Genomic DNA, 24838 nt, shown 5'->3' with positions numbered 1-24838 from the left:
TAATGTAGCATTTTACCCCCTACTTACCCAGAAGCAGATCACATCCACCAGGTTACCTTCGGTGCTCCTAAGTCAGAGGGCATTATTGGGCTTTAAATCATTTCTGCGAGAAGTAAATATTCGATTCAAAAAATCGAATCAGATCAAATTATTGAAAATTAAAAAAAAATAAAAAAAATTAAAAAAAATGACTAGAGAAACAAAGAAATGATTTTGAATATTTCTCAACAGATCACCATGTTAGAAGTTAAAATTATAAATTTTATTGTGATATATTGTGATAAAAATGAAATAAATATGATGTCCACTTTTAAAATTTTAAAAATGAATTAAACCATGTTTGGGACATGCAAATATCATAATAACCCTGCTAAATTAAAGTACTTAAATTATCGACATGAGGCATGATGAAATAAACTCTCTTTCCAAATCTATGTGCCTTTCCCTTACACACACTAATACACTGGTAATGATTAAACAAGTTGCTATTTTCAACCACCATGTAAAGGGTGAATGACATCCATACACACAAACACACACACTGTAAACTAGTAGTGTTTTTCATTCGCCATTCACAGAGGCTTAAATAGCTTGTTTACATATGATCTCATTAGAGGGATTTCACGCTTCAGCAGATTACACAGGTGATTTGGGTGTTGTGTGATGCTGTCCAGTATGTCTACAATTACTGATAGACTCATGACTTATGCCCAAAGACATAAAAAAAAACCTTTCCATTCTAAAGTTTGGGGGCAGTTTTTGAAAGAAGTATTTAATACTCACCAAATGAAAAATTTAAATAACAGTTTCTATTTTAATATATTATGAAATGTAATTTATTTCTGTGATGGTAAAGCTATATTTTCAGCAGCCATTACTCCAGTCTTCAGTGTCACTTGATCCTTCAGAAATCATTCAGATATGCTCGGGAAACATTTCTTATTATTATCAATGTTAAAAACAGTTGTGCTTCCTAATATTTTTGTGGAAACCGTGATGCATTTTTCCTAATTCTTAGATGAGTAGAAAGTTCAAAAGAACAGCATTTATTTGAAATAGAACTATTTGTAACATAATAAATGTCTCTACTGTCACTTTTGAACAATTTATTGCATCCATAATTTTCTTAAAAAAAGATCTTACTAACTCTAAACTTTTGAATAATAGTTACAGTTGCATAAGTATAAGATATAATTAAATACATTTTAATTAAACTTTTTAAGTAATATGGGTTGTAACATTACCATAATATATTAATAATTTAGAGTTTTTTCATTTTTAGGAATATCAAAATACTTTAATGAAACATTATACCTGAGTTTACAGTATATGTGCTCTTATGTGTAATTTAGGTATACAAAAGGAGAGTTGGACATTGCCTACATCACCTCTCGTATTATCGGTGAGTAATTCATAATTCTGTGATAGTGAATGATAGCCATGTTTTTTTGTTTGACTACCACTGTATTTGCATTTCATCTGTTTGTATTGGCCAAACTGGACCTACTGGAAAGAAGTATTATACCTGTCTCCTAATTGTCCTTTCATTCTGTCAGTGATGTCATATCCTGCTGAGGCGGTGGAGATGGGCTACAGGAACCACACAGAGGATATCCGTTCCTTTCTGGACTCACGGCATGCTGACCATTACACTGTTTTCAACCTGTCACAGAGGAACTATCGGGGAGCCAAGTTCTCCAACAGAGTGAGTGCAATCAGCTGCATTTCCTGACTTACATACTTTCATTTCACATTTCACGTCACTTTGCAAATGAAAATGCCAGTGGATTGAGTAGTAAGAGCTTGTGTTCATGTTAAAGTGCTTAAAAGGATTTCAGTCTCGTCTTTGTTGCCTGTATGTGATAAGTTCTTATAAAAAGTTATAAAAAATTATGGTATATGTGGTCATGGGGACAATTTCATACATAATTAAATTGCAACATGCAAAGAATCACTTTACCTTTGTTAAATGTCACATCTGGAAAAAACATTATTTGCCTTTAGGACTTTGTCAGAGAAACTTTCTCCATAATTGCTTGCTACACTACAAACAACATTTAAGGCTTTTACCTTAAAAGTTTATATAACTTTTTAATATGAAGAGAGCCTCATGTGCATTTAATTTCCATGTGCATATTTCCATCTCCAATATGTAAAAATACACTACATTTAGAAGTAGAAGAAACTAGGAAAACAGGATAAATGTAAATGTTTTTTGTCCCAATAAAAGAGAACACAGTAAAAATGTTTTGTTTTTTTGGTGTTTTTATAAGTTTTTTTTATCATGAGTATCTTTGTCAATGTCCAGGCAAAAGTCAAAACATTTATCAAATTTAAACATAAGAAGCAAAATTGTATACGATATTATTCAGACGTTTCAGATAATGTAGCTTTGATATGAATAATTTTAATCAGAATCAGCTTTATTCGCCAAGTGTGCGCAAACACACAAGGAATTTGTTGTTTGTTGATTTTTAAGAAGCTCTTGGTACATACATACATATCTGACATGAGAACAGAAACTTAACAATAATAATAATGTGTAAGAATCTGGAACAGAAGATTTATGTACAGATTTGTGCCTTATTTACTCTATATATACAGCTGTTTAGAAAAATATGCATATATATTTACAAAGTACTAGGGAGAGAGTCAATAATTAGAGATGGGGAATAAATTACAGGCATGAATTACAGGACACAGTTAATAATTCCTGTGTTAGTTGTTTATGCTGGAGCTGGCATGGGGGGAAAAAACTGTTTTTATGCCTAGATATTGTAGTGCACAGAGATCTGTAGCGTCTGCCTGAGGGGAGAAGCGCAAACAGGTCGTGTCCAGGGTGAGAAGGGTCTGTGATGATGTTACCTGCCCGTTTCTTCACTCTGGAGAAGTACAAGTCCTGAAGGCTGGGCAGGTGGACACCAATGATCCTTTCTGCTGACCTAACAGTCTGCTGCAGTTTTCTTATATCTGATTTGTTGGCTGACCCAAACCATACAGTTATAGAAGAGCATAGGACAGACTCAATAACAGCAGAGTAAAACTGTGTCTGTGTCACGTGTTAATGAATGTATATCTAGAATAAATATTTTTTTCCTCATCCCATTCCATCACAGATTTTATTTCATTTGAACAAAAATATTTTTATTAAAGCTCAGAACACGATTTACAGCAGAATTCCAAGTGGAAGTATAATGGGCCAAGATATCTTTGTTGTCATCAAAAACACGCTCCCTCTGTAAAATGTCATGGGAAATGTAAAAAAGGGGACACATCTTTTAATTTTATAGCTTAAATTGTAATCCATTTTAAATCAGTCATGTAAAATGTTTATACATCAGTTCCCAAACGTCTCATTAAAGAAAGATAAAGCTACATGACGAGTCTGTTTTTCACCCACGGCATTGATTGATGTTAGTTTTAAAGTAAACTTAATAATGGCCACTTTAATAATGCGATGCTAAGTGATCCTAAGTATGGTTTTGTGTGAATGAAGGGGTACTTGAGCCTTATTGACGGAGCTCTGGTGTACAAAAAGGCTTGGGAAACACTGGTGTCGTATGGGATACTTGTTCTATGTTGTTAATTTCTTTCTAAAAATGATTCTGGTGGCTATAATGACTCCTCTTTCCTTCTTTCATTAAATATTAAACAGTGCTTTTCCCATGTAATTAAATAACTTCCCAGATTAACTGCGTGACTCAACTATTTCCAGCAATTGTGTGTCTTATTTGCTGCTGTAGTTATAAAGGATATCTTAGCTCATTTTGGGATCCCATGATTATATTCTTATTTCAATGACAAAAGTGGAGCAACATTGATATATTATTTACATTGAAGGTTTGGCTTAAATATAATATATTTGATTTATGATGACTTTTGAAGTTTCATTCTTACTCAAATCCCTTGTTGTAGGATTTTTTTTTGACATACTGTTGTTTCATAATGTACATAAATATTCTTTTAGATCTTGTTTTGATTATGTATTTTATCCATGATTATCCAATTCTTTATCCTTTTCATATATCTCTCTTACTCAGTTTTCACTATTTCCTATTTCTTCTCTCACACATCTTCCTCTCAGTGAGAGTAATCCTCTTTCTCATTCGTCTGTAGGTTTCTGAATGCAACTGGCCTTCCAGGCAGGCCCCGAGTCTTCACAACCTATTTGCTGTGTGTAAGAATATGTACAACTGGCTCAAGCAAAACCCCAAGAATGTGTGTGTGATCACCTGTTCGGTAAGAAGATCTCTCGTGTCTGTTCTGTTGTGGTTACTCAGCGTGAATGTTAAACTAGATTCATTGTCTACATTTGAGTCAGGAGTTGAGAAGCCCTGATATAATATAGTAAATCTGTATTATCCAAACCTTTCCTAGCACTTGTTTGCTCTTTCAGGATGGCAGAGCTTCTTCAGGCGTGCTGGTCTGTGCCATGTTCTGTTTCTGCCACCTTTTCGCCAACCCGGTGCCAGCCATGCAGCTTCTCAGCGCCAAGAAGCCTGGATCTGGCCTGTGGCCCTCCCATAGGAGGTACAACCAATCAGATCGCAGCTCTGAAAAGTCTAGCTCTGATTAAAAACTACTAAATGGTAAAAATACTCAACGATAATAGGCATATGGTACCTTTGTCTTTGAAATGTCCATTCTTGTTATTCATTAAAATGTCCCACACACAAGGTATTTTTTTCCCTTTGGAGCAAAACCATTGACAGTCTTGTTTATTTATTTAGGTACATAGGTTATGTATGCAGTTTAGTCTCAGAGAAGCCAACCATACCACACTCCAAACCACTAGTCATTAAATCCGTCACTATGAGTCCTGTTCCTTGCTTCAACAAACAGCGAAGTGGCTGTCGGCCATTTTGTGACGTACTTATTGGCGAGACCAAGATATTTTCTACAGCTCAGGAGTACGAGAGAATGAGGTAAGCATGTCTATATACAGACACTCTACTAATGGTTCATTTAAAATCATATTATCTGTGTAACTGAAATTGGTCATATAGTATCCTATCAAATATGGTTCTTTGTAGCCTTATGGATAGCCTTGGAATAAGTCATATAGACACAGGTTTGAAAAACACATCGAGTGTGAATTTAAACTAAATTGGCCGTACCTCACAGGAAGTTGAATTGGAGTGGAATTGGTTGAATTAGAAAGACAGAAAGAATTGAATAAATAGAAATGTAAAGATATTCAACATAGTCACACAACAGAACATAACAAAACAAACTAAACATAATTTAAGAATTTAAATAACATTAAATAAGCTTTCCATCTTGGAGTTTACTTCATGTCGTCTTGATCCAATTTTAAAATGTGTTCATCCACCATATGGTCAATAAAATGAAAGTTAATTTCATAAATATAAGGTATTTCAAAGATTAATTAATTAATTAATGCTATCTAATGTTTCTTGGAAAAACTCTGTATATGATTAACACATTTATGAATAATTCATACTGAAAAATGAAATGCATTATAAAAAAATACACTAACGATGAATATGTAATTCCATTTTAATTATACTTCCATGAAAATGTTTTATTATTTTATAAAGCATTTCTGAATTGCATACAAGATATTTTATGTAGCACTTAAAAATTATGCTTTTTGTGTAATGGTGAAGTATATCTTCATGTTTGTTGCTCTCAGGGAACACAGGGTTCAAGAGGGCAAAGTGGTGTTTCCTGTAAGTGTGAGTGCCCAAGGAGATGTAGTGATTTCAGTCTATCACATGCGTTCCCATGCACTACAGGCCAAGGTACGAGACTAATAATTAAATGTTACCCCTTTTGAATTTAAATGTGTAGCAGAGAAGAAAACTATAGACGAGTCAGAACTTGTAGGCTTTTGTAGGTTAGCAGTGTTTAAATTCTGTTATGTTTGCAGGTAACAAACACCCAGATATTCCAGATTCAGTTTCATACTGGTTTCATCGCCCCTGGCACCACAGTCTTAAAGTTTATAAAGTAAGTGTTTATTTTTCCTCACAATGTAATCTAAAGCAGTTAATCTAGTTTTCAAATTGATGCAAAATCCTGCTCCACATAAGGATAGAAAAAATGTCCAGTCACTCTTTGTTTAGCATGATCAAAAAAACTTTGGTTTAAAAAAAAAATTATGGACATGTTATTGAATTATTTGCTGCTCTAGACTGAAGTCTGTGTTTGTGTGTGTTTGTCCAGGACAGAGCTGGATGCCTGTGATTCTCCAGAGAAATACCCACAGCTGTTTCATGTGCTGTTAGACATTGAGGTTGAAAGTACGGAGAAACAGAAAGATCTCACGCCACCATGGGAGCAGTTCCCCACCAAAGACCTGAGCCCCAACGTGCTTTTCTCCTGTCATCAGGAACACCAGGATGCACTTGCTATTGCAGGTAATCCTATATATTACTATGCTGTATAATGCTATACAACACAAAAAAAGCCAAACATATGGTTTTGGTTCTTTCTTTAAAAAAATAAATAAAAAAACCTTTTGATGAGAGCTTTAGAAGTATGACTGAGAGATAGTTTATTCACAATACATTCAGGATGATTTTGCTAACAATATAAAGTTAAAGCAACACTGTGAATATAATAATGATTTTAATATAGTTTTCTGGATATTAAGTTCCCTAGTGGCCATGTTATGAAACTTTTGTATCTTGCAACTCAGTTGTAACAAAAATCACCCTTTTAACCTATTTCAGTAAATACATAAGCATTGAGGTACATTTTGAATTTCATAAATAGACTGATGTTTCTTAAGCTCACCAAGGCTGTGATTATTTGATCATAAGTACAGTAAAATAGTAATATTGTGAACTGTTATTACAATTTAAAATAACTGTTTTCCATTTTAATATATTTTAAAATGTAATTTATTCATGTAATTGCAAAGCTACATTTTCAGCAGCCATAACCAGTTTTCATTGCCACTTATCCTTCAGAAATCATTCTGAAATGCTCAAGTGCTCAAGAAACATTTCCTAATATTAGCAACATTGAAAACAGATATGCAGTATAATATTTGTTTTTGTAAACTAGGACAAATTCTTTTCAGGATTCTTTGATGAATAAAAGTTCATAAGAACAGCAGTTCAGCATTTGTTCTTCCTTGATAAAAGTATTAATTTCTTTAAAAAACTAAATGGGTAGAGGGTGACAAAATGGCCTTGTGGAGTTTAGTCACCATTAAGAGCTCAGTGAACCTTTAAACAAGTCAACTCATCAGTCACTCGCTGGCATTCTGTTAAGTGTCTGTGCCCCATTAAACTAAACACCATCTGTTTAATATACTTTATTCTCTGCTGAAAAGATGAAATGGAGGGCTTGGACTTGGAAGGTAAGATGTAGTGTAGGAGGCTTGTGAGAGTCAGCGGAAAATAGTTGATTAACAGATTTGTAGTTGACTTTAGACAATTATTTGAGTAGTTAACTAGATTTTAGTGAGAAGGAATTTGGGAGGTACAGTATTATGTTTTTCACATAGAGCTGTTGATTGGCTTCAGAAACGTGGAAAATAACACACAAACCATATGGACTAATTTAATGTTCTTCTTTAGATCTAACATTTCTCCGGTCTGTCCCTTAGATCCTGTCCAGGGACATGGGAGTTGCGGAGGCAGAGTGGGCCCGAATGAGGAGAGCGAACCGTCAGATGATGAAATGCTCTCCCTTTCTAGTCAGCAGAGCAACATGAGCAATGAGAAATCAAAAGCAGCTAAGAAACCAGAGCCCCAGCCTGCATCGGCCCCTCCTCCAGCAGCTGAGGAAGTAGATCTGCTGGGTCTGGATGGTGATGCCGCTACGCTTCCTCCATCCTCCCCACAACCTCCGACCACCAGCACCACCACAGACCTGCTGGGGGACCTGTTTGGAGCTCCTCCCACACCACAGCCAGCCAGTGGCCCCACCTCTGCTCAGTCCACCCCGCGGAGATCCGCAGCCTCCTCCTCACCCTGTCCATCACCTCGATCTGGAGACAGTAAGTATGTTTTATGTTTTTTTTAAACAAAGACAGACAGTTGAAGTGATTTTTGTCAGGATGTCAGCGAAGTGAAGCAGCATCTTGGTATAGTTGGAAATTTGAATGACTGAATTATACATTTGAATGGGATTCATTCAACATCAAGACACAAAGTGGAGTGTCTAATTTACTGAACAGTAATGTTTTTTAAATTGCTGTATCGTGGAATATTGCTTTTATAAAATTGCTGTTGCAAAATAATAAAAGCATTCAAATTCAACTAAAAGTTATATTATTAATATGATACTGTATTCATATTATTATTTTACCACACACATTAGTGTTTGTTCACTAGTATTAATATTATTATGTTGTTATTAATAATAATAATAAATCACAATTAATCATAATAAGCAGTTTTTCCATTAATTATATTTACACTACCATTCACAAATTTATATTCAGTACAATTTGTTTTGAGAAATTTAAGAAAAAGTTTGCATTAAATTGATCAAAAGTGATCAATTTAATGTTCGCAATGTTAGTAAAGTAATATTATAAAAAATATATTTAAAAAAAATGCAGAACATCAAAGAGTGCATTAGAAGACTTAAGACTGGACAAATGGCTGCTGAAAAATTCAGCTTTGCCAGCACAGAAAACATTTAAATAAATTTAAACAGAAAACAGTTGTTTTAAATTGTAATAATATTTCACAATATTACAGTTTTTACTGCATTTTTGACCAAATAAATGCAGCCTTAACAAGAGAAACTATTAAGTGAAGTGAAGTGACATTCAGCCAAGTATGGTGACCCAAACTCGGAATTCGTGCTCTGCATTTAACCCATCCAACGTGCACACACACAGCAGTGAACACACACACAGCGTGAACACACACCCGGAGCAGTGGGCAGCCATTTTATGCTGCAGCGCCCGGGGAGCAGTTGGGGGTTCGGTGCCTTGCTCAAGGGCACCTCAGTCGTGGTATTGAGGGTGGAGAGAGCGCTGGACATTCACTCCCCCCACCTACAATCCCTGCCGGCCGGAGACTCGAACCCGCAACCTTCGGATTACAAGTCCTACTCTCTAACCATTAGGCCATGACTTCCCCCACGACTTAAATCTAACCAACTGCAAACTTTTGAATGGTAGTGTCCGTGTGTGTGTGTGTGTGTGTGTGTGTGTATGCCTATTGTTAACATATTGGCTGTTTATTAGTACTTATAAAGCATGTTGCGCAGCATATTGAGCATGGCCATATTCTACATCCCTAATCCTAACCAATACCTACCCAATACCTTAAACTTAATAATCATCAAATTAGGATCTTATTGAAGCAAAAGTCATAGTTAATAGTCTATATATATATATACAGTGCCCTCCAGAAGTATTGGAACAGTAAAGACAAAATTGCTCTGTTGGCTGTGGAGTCAAGACATTTACAAATATGATTAAAAGATGAATATGAGACAAAACTACAGAATGTCACATTTTATTATTGGGTGATTCAACACAGATGTTTTACCAGCTGAGAAGTTCTTTTAGAGTTTCATCCCTCTTTCTGATGTGAGCATAAGTATTGGAACAGTTGCCCCACAGGACTTTCTAAGTGATCAGCTGTGTCCTGTTGCATTAATTCTTCAGATATTAAAAGCAGGGAATGTGTCGTATCAGTTATATCCATTACTTCTGCATTCTGAATCTTGCATTCGATGATGACACACACAAACCAGGATGAAGACGAGGGAGCTGACTTTGAGAAAAAAGCAAGTAATTTGGATGCTAAAAGAAAAGAGGAAGTCAGTTAGAGCTCTAGCAAAAACAAATGGCATGGAGAAATCAAGAGTTTGGAAACCACCAGCGACACCAGCAACCAACAACGACCTGATCGGCTGAGAAAACAACAGTAGTTGATGACAGACAAATCATAAAAGCTATGAAAGTGAACCCTAAAAGACTTTTCTGTAAAATCACCAACAACTTCCAGAAAGCTGGGGTGATACTCTCACAATCTACTGTCCTCAGGAGACTTTGACACAGAATTACAGATGCTACACAGCAAGATGCAAACCTCTGACCAGCACCAAAAATAGAAAGCAAGATTAGAGTGTTTTGGAACTGTGTTTATGGACCGATGAGACAAAGATGAACCTTTCTCTAAGTGATGGGAAAACAAAAATGTGGAGAAAAAAAGGGAACTGCAATGATCCCAAGCATACAGCCTCATCTGTAAAACATGGTGGAGGTGTTGTCATGGCATGGGCATGCATGGCTGCCTCTGGAACAGACCCTCTCAACTTTACTGATGACTTAATGTATGATGACAGTAGCAGAATGAATTTGGAAGGGTACAAAACCATCTTGCCTACCAATATTCAAGAAAATGCCACCAGATTAATTGGGAAGTGCTTCATATTGCACCAGGACAATGACCCAAAACACCCTGCCAGTTCAGTCAAGGAATTTATAAGGGCAAAGAAATGGAAAGTCTTAGATTGCCCAAGTCAATCTCCAGATTTAAATCCGATTGAACATGAATTTCACCAGCTGAAGAGGAGAGTAAAGGCAGAAACTCCCCAAAACAAGCAACAATTGGTATTGGCTGCATTAAAGGCTGGGAAAAGCATTTCAAAGAATGAGACCAAGAGTCTGGTGATGTCTATGGGTCACAGACTCACTGCTGTGATTGTGCGCAAGGGATCTGCAACTAAATAATAGCTTTTAATCTTTTATATCTGCCTTATGTTCAACTGTCCCAATACTTATGCTCACATCAATGAGTGGGATGAACTCTAAAAGTGCTGTTCTTTTTATTTGGTAAAACATATGTGTTGAAATGGCTAATAATAAAATGTGACGACCTGTAGTTTTGTCTCATATTCATCTTTTAATCATATTTGCAAATGTCTTGACTCCACAGCCAACAGAGCATTTCAGCAAAAGAAACTGAATCCTTTCTTTAATTCTTCAGCTTTTGACCCATTTGGGTCTGGGCCGGCTCCTGCCTCTAAGCCGCAGGACTGTATGGGGGCTTTCCTGGGTCCAGGTAATATGGGGCAGCCAGACCCCTTCCTGCATGCTGCACGATCTCCATCTCCTACAATGCAGAACATGGGCATGGGTAAGGCATGCGCCTTTGCCTCTCAGTACTGTCAGTGTGTGGGCAACATCACCATAACAACCAGCAAAGCTCTTTTGTGTCAAATCCTCCAGAATATGATCAGCAAAATAGCCTTGCAAATGTATCTCTATAAAACAGCTCTGTAGTAAACGTTGTATTTAAAGCGCTGATGTTTGATGTTTTGGAGAAAGTGGAATTATTATTGGGCCTTGAGCTCGACTGTTTTAAGTACAATGTGTGTGGTCGATAGCAGCATGTGCTCTGTGAAGGACAGCTGATACCCTGTATTATGTATCTGGGAATATGCGAGGCAGATTAACATCAATATGGAATAAAGCAGCACAATTTTGCACTGTTTCCAAGCATAAATTGTATAGAGTCTGTTTGTTGGATGTAGTGTTATTGGATGTTTGCATGCCTATGGAAACAGTATGTGAATTGTTTGAGTCACACCAGTGCCATATGCTTTTAAAATATCTTCTTTCTTTTTTTTTACTAAAAATTTAGAGGTTTTTAATATAAATGCTTTGAAACAACACTACTGTAACAAAGAGCACTTTTTATTTTCAAGCATGCAACAGAGCTGGAAAGAAGCACTGCGTGATGCCAAATACTGCAGATTGCTACATTCTGTTACTCAGAGCCTTGAGAGAATGAGAGAAATATGAGAGAAATCCTATCCCTTTTCCTCATTGTCTAACAAAAATGTAGCACATTGTCATAATATCTTGTTTTAATCTTTTTTAATCGAAAGAGCTTTATTAACTATAAGCCTTATGCTAAGCTAGTAGGCTAAGCTGTTAGCTTGAAAACACAACGAAAGGAAAATGTGTAATATTTTTTTTGCTATAGCATTTTAATTGTTTTGGAATTAAATACCATAAGGCAATTTTCAATAGAGTACACATAAATATCATACCCAATGTAATGACTTTTTTATTGGGTTATATTAGGTGTTTTACGAGTGACAGATTTTCACTGCATTTCACATCATGTTACAGTCACTGATGAAAGTAATTGTCGTGCCATCAACCAATAGGACTGTCATGATGTCATTATTTCCAATAAATGCTGCCTTAGTGAGCATAAGAGTCTTCAAAAAGCTTTCCAACCAAAACTTTTAAACGATAATGTATATTGTTTTTTGTTTTTTTAATTTGCAGTAATTTCTTAGTCTAAGAAATGTAAGAAACTAAGTCTAATGTTGTCATTTTCCTGTGGTTATTATATGGCATGATACCATTCACATTTGTATTAACTGTCTGATTTTCAGTGTTTGAATATGCAAATAAATGACAAAATTGGCCATCAAGATAAGTATGTTCCCTTCATAGGTCGCAGTTCACCTGTGCCGCCCACTACCCCCACTGTCAACATCCAGCAGAGCACTACAACAGCCTGGGAATGGAACAAACCAGCACCTGCGGGTAAGTGCTGTTAGAAACACAAGATGTGTCACAGGGACTCCTGGTGGCCTCCTCTGAAATTATACCTAACAACATAATGACTCGCGACTGACCTGCCATCTGGACTGGTGTGATGAGCTCATATAGCTCATAAATGTTAAAGTCTTGTGAAACATTACATGGCTGACTATTTGGTTTTTAAATCAATAGAGCTGGATACTTCTTATAGTTATTCTTAATAGCTTTTTACAAGGCTCAGTATGGTCAAATGTGTACATTATTTCAATAGTCAATATTTTCAATGGCCCCAACAAATTAATTCTAAATTTCACACACACACACACACACACCAAACAATATTTTCTAACCCCTAACACTAAATCTACACCTTATAGAAAACCTGTTTGCATTATTACACTTTCAAATAAATTTAGTCAAGTCATTCATTTAAGTATTTTTAATATTTTTTCCCATGTCAAAAAAATCAGGTTTTTACTATTCAAATGTTTCATTTTGTTTAACAAAATTTGCAATTATAAATGGAAATCATACATCAGTATTATTATTATTAATATTATTATGTAGGATAATAGTTATACAGGAAACTTTAAAACATACATAAATTCATAAACACTTTTTCTAGAAAAGGACATTACTGAATTATTTTTTACCTATTTTTGCTGATGCTATCAAGACATTATCACAAATCATTCTTGCAATTTTGACAAAACCTCATTTATGTTAGCCAGTTCACGTTACTTGGCTGACAAGTTTTAAATGTTGACAGAAGCAGAATTCACAACCAAATGTTTAGAAAACCACATAATTTAAAATATCTTGATTTAAATCTAAATTTCTCTCTTCAAGGTTCTAAATTATAAATCTTGATTTGTCTTACCAGGTGCAGGTTTTGGGATGGGAAGTAAGTCTGCCAGCACTAGCCCAACCAGCTCAGCTCATGGTACTCCCACCCACCAGGCCAAACCCAACACTTTGGACCCCTTTGCTGATCTGGGTAACCTAGGAGCCAGTCTGGGAGGAGGTAAATAATAATAAAAAAAAACCTTATTGAGACTTATGTTAAAAGGATAGTTCACCCAAATGTTACAAATTTACTCATTTACTCTCCCTCATGTTGTTCCAAACCTGCATGAATTTCTGTCTTCTGCTGAACACAAAAGATATTTTGAAAAATGTTGGAAACCAAATAGTTAATGGTGGCCATTGACTTGTATAGTTTTTTTTTTCTTCCCGATTCAGTTTTGGATCCTTTTATTACATTCATCGTGGATTCACCGTTAACCTCTATGTGTTCATTCTAAGGTGGTTCAGGATTCTCCAGCAAGCCCACCACACCTACTGGTACCGGAGGAGCGTTTCCACCCATGGGCTCCCCCCAGCGTCCTGCTCCCTCTCCCCAGCACACTGCCTCTGGAGGCTGGCATCCCAGCACAGGCTTCCCCTCATGGCAGCCTGGAGGTGGGGCTCAGTGGCAGACGCAGGCCCAGGGTGCACAGCACCAGACCCCACCCAAAGCACCAGGACCCTCTATGCCTCACACTTCACCACAGAACAGACCCAACTACAATGTCAGCTTCGCCAGCATGGGGGGAGCTTCACCTGGAGCCACTGGGCCAAAAGCACAGCCTAACATGGGTGAGTAACTGGACACAAACTGTCTAGTGACACGACATAGAATCTGGTATAGTCTTACATAGTTCTAATACTAGTTAGTTTTATATATATATATATATATATATATATATATATATATATATATGCTAAACTAAAATCTATTTTTTTAAATGCTACAAGTGAATCTAGGTATCACATCATGCATAGATAATATATCAGTGATTCTCAAACTTTTTATACCAAGTACTACCTCAGAAAATATTTGACTCTCCAAGCACCACCATTATGACCAACATTAAAATACAGTAGCGTAGTAGGCCTAATTATTCAGCTACAGCTGTGTACAGTTAAAAAACGAGGCAGTTTTATTCCTAATAAGAATATTTATTATTGTCGGTCACTGTAAACATTGTAAATACAGTTTGAACATTAACACTGCACTGTGCTTACATACAGGTAAATAAAAAACTTAAATGATTAAATTAAAATGTACTCTACCTAAAAGGTAAATAGAAGCTGTACTGTACTTAAATGTAAAGTACAAAATATACAGTACTTGATCAAAAAATTAACACAGGCATCATTTAGCCGCCTTGCAAACTTTTTAAAAGTGTTTTAACATTCATTTATAATTAATTCAGTGATTCTTCTGCGTACCACTAGAGGGAGACCGCACACCACACACTTTGAGAATCATTGCAATATATAATATGAAAGATCAATATTGTTTTTGAGACTGGCAAAAGATTACATTTAATAGCGAGATTATATTATATATTTATATTTTATATATAGTGGTATATTAAATATATATATATATATATATATATATATATATATATATATATATATATTTTATTTTATTTTTAATGAAAATTTAATTAATCAATTAAATTAACATTTTAAATTAAACATTTGTAGGTTGCTTTGGATGAAACTATCTGCTAAATGAATAAAGGTAAATGTAAAAGAAAAAAATAGATGATGGCAAAGACAATCTAAGTAAAAAAATAAAGGAAATGAGCATAGACAACTAAATATGTATTATAAGCTAATACTGATAAATTACAAAATCACAACATACATTTATAATGTACAATATGAAAGATCAATGTTACTTTTGAAACTGGCTAATGATTACATTTTAATAGTGATATTAGATTTCAAAATTAAAAATGTAATTGATTAAAAATACAATTTTATTAAAATTTAAAAAAGAAATAGACACATGCAGTTATGTATCTATTATAAATTAATACTAAAGATCTCTAATATTGGTCAGTGATATCGATATTGTGTATCCCTTAATATTTTCTTGAGATTTTCATTACTACAACAACAAAGAATATTATAAATAGCAACTCAAACCTTAATAATTATTTCCTTTTTCTTTCAGGAACCAGACCAAAGGTTTCGAACGCTAACTTTGATGACCTACTCTCAGCCCAGGGTTTTGCTGGCACTAAGGAGAAGAAGGGGCCAAAAACCATAGCAGAAATGAGAAAAGAGGAGATGGCAAAAGAAATGGACCCAGAGAAACTCAAGGTGAAAATAAAGCACACACATAAGCTGATATTTATATATTACATGGCTGATATTTGATTCTGATGGTCAGTCGCTTGTTTTATGTTTGCTGTTTATTTTGTGATCATGTCCAACTGACTCTACACTGTCCCTCACATGTTCCTCGTTTTAATGAATTTGTTAAAGTGTGAATGGCATCATTATGTTTTCATTAATTTGTTATTTATGGCAGATCCTGGACTGGATTGAGGGGAAGGAGAGGAACATCAGAGCGTTGCTGTCCACCATGCACACGGTGCTTTGGGAGGGAGAGACACGCTGGAAATCTGTAGGCATGGCTGACCTTGTCACACCAGAGCAGGTGAAGAAGGTCTACCGCAAAGCTGTGCTGGTAGTGCACCCTGACAAGGTGAGAGATGTATTTTCTTCAGCTTACACTGATGTATCAAAACGAAACAATGAAACTTTAAAAGCACTGCTGAAAAAAAAAACATTACTTTTCAAAAGTTTGAGATCTGTAAGATTTTAAAAATGTTTTTGAAAAGTCTCCTATGTTCAGGAAGGCTGCATTTATTTGATCATAAATACAGTAAAACAGTAGTATTTGTGAAATACTATTACAATTTAAAACAACTGTTTTCTGTTTGAATATATTTTGAAATGTAGTTGATTAATTTGATGGCTAATCTGAATTTTTCACAGCCATTCCTAAAGTGTCAAGTGATTCCTTCAGAAATCATTCGAATATGCTTATTTTGTGCTCAAAATTTCTTATAATTATTAATGTTGAAACAGTTGTTAATATTTTTTGTACACTCTGAAGAATTTTATAATCAAGTATAATTATAAGTTACAATGAACAGCATTTATCTATAAAATCCTTAATTTGCACAAATTATAAATGTCTTTGCTCTCACTTTTATCAATTTAATGCATTCTTGCTGAATAAAGTATTAATTAATTTCTTAAAAATCTTATTGACCCTGAAAATATGATAGGACCCCTCTAGTTAATGCATTTTAAAGAGAAAATGCATCAGTTTTCTCTCTTTTCCCATTTGCAGGCTACTGGACAGCCCTACGAACAATATGCCAAGATGATTTTCATGGAACTAAATGATGCCTGGTCAGAATTTGAAAGCCAAGGACAGAAAGCACTGTACTAAGACTTACTGTAAATGATCACAACCAGTCAGCAGTTCCTGCCCCGATTAGACACCCTACAACCCACCAGTCTTTGAAACGCTCCTTTCTTATCTCTCCCACCTCCAGGACCCTGCTTCATAGAGACGTCAGAGCTTACATTTACAGTGTAGTTGTGTGTATCTCTCTATCGATCCATGTATCAGGTCCCATCATGCACTAGGCCAACATAACTACTGTATGAGAAGACTGCTGTTGTAAAAAGTAGCATTCAGCTTTGTTTTAAAAACTCTTATTTGTGTCTTTCCCAGGACTCACTTGCATGACAAAGATCAGACTTTGTCGTTCAACAGCTGTGAAATATTTCTGTGAACATTATCAGTCAACCAGACCATCATAGAATGTCTGGTAGAATTTATTCAGGAGCTTTCGGGTGCGTTTTGATTTATTAAAGCGGTTTAGTGCTAAGGAAGAACATCTTGAACAAATGAAAAAATATGTCTAAACACTTCAGAATTCTGCTTGGGCTTGCAAAACCTTATTAAATAACTATAAAGAATAAATGTTTCGGTCAAACACCTTCGTCGGCTGTTATTTAACAAGGTTTTGCATGCTACAGCAGTATTTGGGAATCGAGACCTTATCTATTTCTTCCATTGTATTGCCTGAATCATACACACATGCTCACAGTCACTCGTATGTGTGAGGAACTATTTTATTTATTTGTTGGCTTTGCAAGACAACAATGAAATGTGTGATAATAAAAGTGGTATAGTAGCTACGACTCTGTTTTTAGTTCAGTCAGGGGCTAGAGGTTTAGAATGATAGGCACAAATGAAAGAACACTCCAACAAAGCTGCAGCCACTAAAAATGTCTTGTATCATGTAACACGGAACTACTTTCAGAAGATAAACAACGCAGTACTGTGGGGCAGAAGCACAATAAGTATACCTGACTGTACAGGAAATGGGAGGCTTTCTCAAACTTGATCTGTGAAATGCAGTAGATTTAACTAGCAATTTATTCTTATGTTGTTTTCTACTGAATATTGATTTGTATGCATATGTTGCACTATAATAACATACTGTTTACAACATAAAAAGTCAAATTGTTTATTCATGTAATTATTCCATAGAAAAAAGAAACGTTTTGCAGGTAACTCTGACATGGCCTGTTTCGAGGTGAAAGTTAAGGTTGTCTTTACATACTCAATTTATGTTAACCTGACGTCTTTAACTGGTTAATAGTGCCCTAAAGAACTAGTCACGCTTTCGTGGGAGATATTCACACAGAACGCATTTTTGCTACGCAAGACACGCAAAAGCAAGCTCTAAAGACACATTTAAAAAAAAAAACCTTACATTTATTCATTTAGCTGACGCTTTTATCCAAAGCGACTTACAACTGCTATATGTCAGAGGTCGCACCCCTCTGGAGCAACTAGGGGTTAAGTGTCTTGTTCAGGGACACATTGGTGTCTCACAGTGGATTCGACCCCGGGTCTCTCACACCAAAGGCATGTGTCTTATCCACTGCGCCATCACCATCACCATCACCTTAACTTGTTTTGACTTAACACAAAACGCTAGCGTGCATTTACATAGAAAAACAATAGAAATTAAGACCGCGCATTGGAAGGGAAAAACGCGTTCTGTGTGAAGGCTCCTTAGTGCTTTTTTTTAAGTAGGCTACTAAACGGTTATCAGGACTACTACATTTACATTTATTCATTTAGCTGACGCTTTTATCCAAAGCGACTTACAATTGCTCTATATGTCAGAGGTCGCACGCCTCTGGAGCAACTAGGGGGTTAAGTGTCTTGCTCAGGGACACATTGGTGTCTCACAGTGGATTCGAACCCGGGTCTCTCACACCAAAGGCATGTGTCTTATCCACTGCGCCATCACCACCCTAAAATGTGATAAAAGTTTTGCCTAGCATACAATTCTAACGCGTTCATGCTTGCTACTGAAACCAAGCCTTTTGACTGAGGAATATCGATGGGTAGGCTAGTGTTCAAATCATGTTGTTTCATTACCGTAGGTGTCTTTTAACCCGACTGAACATATAATTCGGAGTGGACAATTAATATTTTGACATGTGAAATCACGTTACGCAACATAAGTGGATATAGCTCTATCGGTATCCTCATAATGTACTGCATGCTTGACTGTAAGTGGCTCGTGGTCCAAAGGAAGTTTCTAGAGTGTACAGCCACTAATCTGCCCTTTCTCTTCTCAGTATATTTGCACTTGAATGGCATTAGGTAAATCCAGAACACACTTGTGTCGTGTACATCTCGGTCATGCTTTGCCTTCCTCTTTTCGCAATCATGCGATGATATACTGAAGCTTTAACTGTATCAAAGCAGTCTCCTTTACTATATCTCTTACGTTTTGCCGGTCTCTTCCCTTCGACACATTTCGACGCTAACAACTTGAATGCTAACCACGGACAAAGACAACAGATTAGCGAGAACTGAGTAAAAGAAAGGAGCCTTGTATCCAGGATGGAACTTTTCCACCTCCTTCCCCCTTTTGTGGACTGAGCCGTTTATCTTCAATATTAGGATATCATAATATTCGGAAGCTAACCTCTGTATACAGTAGTGAATGTGTGCTGTTCTCTGTAAGGAAATGGTAAAGTCTGGATACAGCTCTGTGTTTGTTTGCTGTATCAGTATTATTGTGACATGAATTTGTTTTCTGTCTTTTTTTCTGTTTCTGTTCTCCATATGGAGCTGTACATATGATAATGTGCATTGCACAAATAAATGGGAAACAATGATGTTAGTGTGATTTTTGTGTTTTATTTTTTTTAAGTGATATTTAAGTTTTAAGGTAACGTTTTATTTATTTTAATATGGCTGTATAGCTTTAGTTTACATTTATTTAAAGTTATTTTAGTGCTTGAATTTAAAATCAAAAGGAGAAATGCAGCCTCTGTAATATAAATACAATATGATTCACTAAATAAATTCAAGTAACAAATTTTTTAAATTGTTATTAGTTTTAGTTTTTATTAAGGATAATAATCCCAGTCTTTCCAAAACTGTATGATTTACTTTCTTATGTGGAACATAAAAGAAGAAAGCTGAAAAATGTCTCTGTGTTTTTTTACTAAGTCAATTGTCTCTAATGTTGTTTGGTTATCAGTGTTCTTCAAAATATCTTCTGTGTTCTTCAGAAAGGAAAACATGAAGGTTAAGGACATGACAGTGAGTAAATGATTTCAATTTTTATTTTGGGCTGAATTGTAATCCTAACAAAGGATTACAAATTTTACTTGGGAGATTTTACTTCAAATTATTCTTTCATTCAAATAAAATAACTGACTTTCAAAAGTTATGTACAAATTAAAAGTGCAATGGCATCACTCTTAAAAGCCTGTGAGGAAAGATGCATGTTACGCCTATTAGTTTATAGTGCAACACATTAGTAGTAAAGAATGTAATGAAAGGCCTGACTAATCCTGTTAAGTCATCAGATGTCTCTTCATTGGTCTCTTCATGAGTCATTCGGCTTGTCCTGCCCACATGTTTGGAATGTGGGGGTTTTTGATTATTAAAATTTGTTAGAGTGAAAGTAAAGCGAAGGATGAAAGGAAAAGGAAGAAATGATCATCCGAGTTTGATGTGGAACATACGTGACTTTGCAGAGGAATCTGCTCAAAAAGCAATACACACTGGTCCAGAGAGAAAGGGAGTCAAGATTAAATCTTTGCTTGACCTTCGTTGACTTTGATTCTAAACATGGGCCGTTTCTCAATACCAAGTTCGCAGAGTCTGGACTTCCGTCCTTTCGAGTTTGGACTTGCCAAGTTCGACTCAGAAGAACGAACTCTCGAGGACGGGAGGACGAACTGAATTCTGGGTTATGGCCCGTATCAAGTCCGCACAAGTCACCTCTCAATGCATCCTCGGTAAAAGGGGCGGATCAAGAACACATCCGGGGATTTGAACTGGACTTGGCTAGATGTGAACTTTGAATTGGAACAGTACTTGGGCAGTGACTGATGACGTTTCACAAGTCCACAAGAACACAAGGACAAGTACGCATATTGAGAAACAGCCCTGGATTGCTCTGGTGAGATTTCATCAGGGCTGTGCCCTCTTAACATGTGGCAGACTGACCTTTGACCCTTGGGAATCCCCTCAACTGTGATTAGCGGTAGTTCCCACAAGATGGCAGCAATACTGTGATTATCTTTTTCCCACTATACAACCCTAATTTCCCAGAATCCTTTAACCCCCTATGCAACATTGTCATTTATAAATGAAACCAAGACAACTGCATTAAAAACAATCATTTTCAACCAGTACATCTTCAAAAAAATAAAATTCTAATTTATTTGCCATGTGCTTGATATTTTTGGCAACAAGGAAGATATGGAAATATTACCATGTGTTTGGTTACATGGCACCATGGTGAGTTTACTTTAAATAGAATGGAATAGAATAGAACAATTGTACACCCCAGTGTTCTTTTTAAAGCTTTTCCCATCATTTTAATGACATTTTATAAAAACAAAAAACTCAAAGACCAAATAATATATGCGTCATACATAATTGATAGTCCTTGGATTTGGAACAATCGAAAGACAAAATAAAATGTTTTTAATGCACTAGGTTTCAATGCACTTAAAACACTAAGACATTGTTTCACTGCTTTACAAACTTCATTTAGAATGTACTTCAATGTGTGCATTTAAATGTGATATAAGTTTTAGACAATTTGTCAAAAATTGTTGACTTAAATGACTACAACCTAAATTTGTCAAAAGCCAAAAGGTATTACTTAGAAAACAAATGTTAGATATGATATTAGTTTGAAATATACTTGAAATATAAAATAATTAAACAAATTTCAATCTGTGATTTTACAGTTAGTTCAATAGCAGGTTAAACCAAGCAATTCCTGTTACTGTAGGGTATTCAGTTTGTTTGTGTGACATAAAAGCACTTTATATAAAGCACTCCAGGGTGTTATGGATATGACAGCGCAGCATAATGAAGTGCATTAATACAGTCTTCACTACGTCAGTTGTTACAGTCAGGGATTTTTGTCTTGTAAATCCAAACAGAGTATAACAAGCTTTTTTTTCTTTTTCTTTCACAGATATCATTTAGACCCAGATAATAATGTTGAATGAACCGGGTCATTATGTTAAGAAGTGGAGTCGTTCCTCCACTGAGGATCCATAACAAAGAAGTTCTTGTGTAGGCACTGGTCCTTAAAACAAGGGAACTCTGAGTCATCCTCGTGTAAGTGACTGTAATGGGGTGAAACAACTTCTCTATTCACAATCTGCAGCTCAAGAACACTTCACATCTCCACTTTGTTAATCTTTATAGCGCACACCTGTCCTTTGGTCTTCTCAGTACTTGAGGCTCATTGATATAATTTTCTAATTTTGGTAAGGTATTGCCAATCCCTATAACCCATAAAAAAACTGACTTCTGGAACATTTTTCCAGATCTTGTGATACTTGTCCAGGTAAATATCTTCTCAGGCTTTTTTGAAGACATGACAAGAAATATTAATCATATTGTGTACCCATTGCTTTTAAAGGCATGCCAAAACATCATTTGCTTATCCTTATGTTGTTCCAAACTTGCATGCATTTCTTTCTTACATTTCCAACTGCTTTGTTGATCAGCATGAACTCATCAAAATCTAATTCTATGTTTCCTCCAAAAATAAACGGTGCAAATGATGATTTGCGGATCATTTATTGTCTGATTTTTCCAGTTTTGTGCAATTCTGTGTGTGTATGGAGTCAGTAAGGGCATTTGATTCCATGTCTGTTAGTGTGAGTGCAATTCATGAGCACAGCATGATGGAGTTTGCACTGCTCAAAACTAAGATGTCGGTTTCATTGCCATGCACCTGCACCTGCTTTATCAAAATGACATGCGCTTCATATGCATGGATATTCATATAAAGATCTGGAGCTGTGCAAAGACAGGAATATGTATATGTAATTGTCTGTGTCCTCTTTTATATCCTTTTGTTCGGCCCTCTCAGCTGGCATTGCAGGCTCATTCACGTCAGTGGGCTGCGTGGATGAAGTTTTAACAAGGCCAGAGATGAGTCAGGCCAGAAAACTTTATGAGAGACAGTAAAATATAATGTGCTTAGCACAAAATGGAAAATGATTTTGCGATCCAAGAGAAACATGAATACAGCACAAAAGCTGTCAGCTGTCATGATGGCAAACAGGGGCCTTAATTTTGACAATAGCTTAAATAAATATTGTGAAAGTTCTGAAGAATCTGCCAATCTTGTGCAGATTCAACTGCTGTCCTCCAGGAAAATGTCCAGATTTTGAACCAAGGATGAGGGTTTGATTATAGCAGAGTTGCAATCACATTGTAGCAGAGTCGACTGATGGAAATCTCTGGATATAGTCTGATCACTACCACATGCTTGACTGTAAACCACATCGATGATTTGGTCTAATGAATGAATTATTCTTGAGAATTTGGATCAGTGTGCATGTTTAGAATATAAATATAATCATTTGTAGCATTAAAGGGCACCTATTATGCCCCTTTTTACAAGATGAAAGCGCCATAAGTCTCAGGTGTCCCCAGAATGTGTCTGTGAAGTTTCAGCTCAAAATACCCCACAGATCGTTTATTATATAATTTTGAAAATGCCTATTTTGAGAGGAAGCAGAAACACGTTTTCATGCATCTTTAAATGCAAATGAGCTGCTTCTCCCCGCCCCCTTTTCCAGAATAGGGCTGTGCCTTTGACAGCTTGTTCCTCACTCTGCTAAAAAACATCTGTTTGGATTTGATTGTCATGTCTATCACGCTGAAATTATGCTTTTTAAATCATATGTTTAAACTTCTGATATAAGGTTTTCTGAGCACACACATCCGAAGCACGCACACAGAAAGCAGTTGTCACTTCATGTGAGTGCTAAACTAAGTTCTCTTTCATGTCTTATTGTGCCTAAACTTTCAAATAAACACAATTTTATGTGAAAAACACGCATAAGTTGTGAAAACACAGTAGGTTATGTCGGTGAAGGTAAACATGCAGCTGGGAAAGAAATCACATGTAATAAAATTATAGATCAAGATATTGTCAAAATTATTGACATAAATATTTATTAAATATTTCAGTGAAAACATGTTCACCAATATAATGCACAAAAAGCTGCCTGAAAGTAGACAGTCTATATTATAGAAAGTTATGTTATTATGCCATATTCTAGTTTGGGTTGTAAAGCAGTGTGAAAATGGCTGGCTGGATGGATAGTTGGGTTTTCATCATCACGTTTATTTGCCCTTATGTCACCGAGGAAAAGGACACCTTCAAATTGTAAGCATCCCAAGAAAGAATAATCTAATGGGCAGTGACAAAACGTTATTGTTCAGGGCATAAATCTGTCTCAATATTAAACCATTTTCTGATTATGGTTGTGATGCTTCATTCAATAAAATACATTTGGGGTTTTTCTGTTTCAATGCTTTAAAAAAGGGAACAGGTATTTCAGACGAAAGACACCAAGTTTTTTATTGTTCCATTCATTATCAAAAAACAGTAATAGTATCGAAGTGCAAAGGTGAAGTTTTGTTGCCTCTTTCATTTGATGCTCTGCTGTAGGGCTGGGGGATTTGATCTAAAATTTGATCACTACCTCGATTACGATTGTTTAACAATTATTTTTTAAAATTAATTTTATAATTTTGTTTTGCCCTCATAGTTCATTAAAGGGTTGTAGTGTAAAAATACCCCACTATTAATTTTTTGAAAGATTGCATTTCTTATCTTTGTGATTTTAAAATAATTGAAGGAAACAAACTATTTATGGTTATTTGTTAAATATTTTGTACAATTGAAATCAAAGCTTGCTTGAAATGAAGACATTTTATGAAAAAAGTCACATTTCAGTTTTATTGTAATTATTTATTTCTTGAAAAAATAGAAAATAACTTTTCAAACAAAATAAATGAATATAATTTTTTTTCATACGGCATCCGCGCCATCAGCCAATGAATTGGTGTGATTCTATAAGAGCTTCAGACAATCGGCA

The 24838-nt window shown here is 35.7% G+C and overlaps 1 protein-coding gene across 4 annotated transcripts in view; it reads left to right on the top strand.

Moving 5' to 3' along the window:
- Window positions 1–19021, top strand: part of LOC306879138 (auxilin-like) — a 44266-nt gene extending 25245 nt beyond the window's left edge. For 3 of the 4 annotated variants that reach the window (XM_079431876.1, XM_079431875.1, XM_079431877.1), the window contains 16 exons: window positions 1353–1402; window positions 1557–1705; window positions 4117–4239; window positions 4397–4530; window positions 4731–4925; window positions 5657–5765; window positions 5894–5973; window positions 6190–6383; window positions 7583–7975; window positions 10932–11081; window positions 12416–12508; window positions 13389–13529; window positions 13811–14143; window positions 15519–15667; window positions 15879–16055; window positions 16710–19021. In XM_079431876.1, coding sequence (XP_079288002.1) covers window positions 1353–1402; window positions 1557–1705; window positions 4117–4239; window positions 4397–4530; window positions 4731–4925; window positions 5657–5765; window positions 5894–5973; window positions 6190–6383; window positions 7583–7975; window positions 10932–11081; window positions 12416–12508; window positions 13389–13529; window positions 13811–14143; window positions 15519–15667; window positions 15879–16055; window positions 16710–16811 — 2572 coding nt within the window. In that variant the 3' untranslated portion in view covers window positions 16812–19021. Of the gene's footprint in view, window positions 1–1352; window positions 1403–1556; window positions 1706–4116; window positions 4240–4396; window positions 4531–4730; window positions 4926–5656; window positions 5766–5893; window positions 5974–6189; window positions 6384–7306; window positions 7334–7582; window positions 7976–10931; window positions 11082–12415; window positions 12509–13388; window positions 13530–13810; window positions 14144–15518; window positions 15668–15878; window positions 16056–16709 lie in introns of all 4 variants that reach the window. The other variant, XM_079431874.1, reaches the window with a different exon arrangement.
- Window positions 19022–24838: the final 5817 nt, after the last annotated feature.

Source organism: Barbus barbus, assembly GCF_936440315.1.
Source record: "Barbus barbus genome assembly, chromosome: 13".
NCBI classification, from domain to species: Eukaryota; Metazoa; Chordata; class Actinopteri; order Cypriniformes; family Cyprinidae; genus Barbus; species Barbus barbus.
This window is presented reverse-complemented; position numbering and strand designations above follow the sequence as displayed.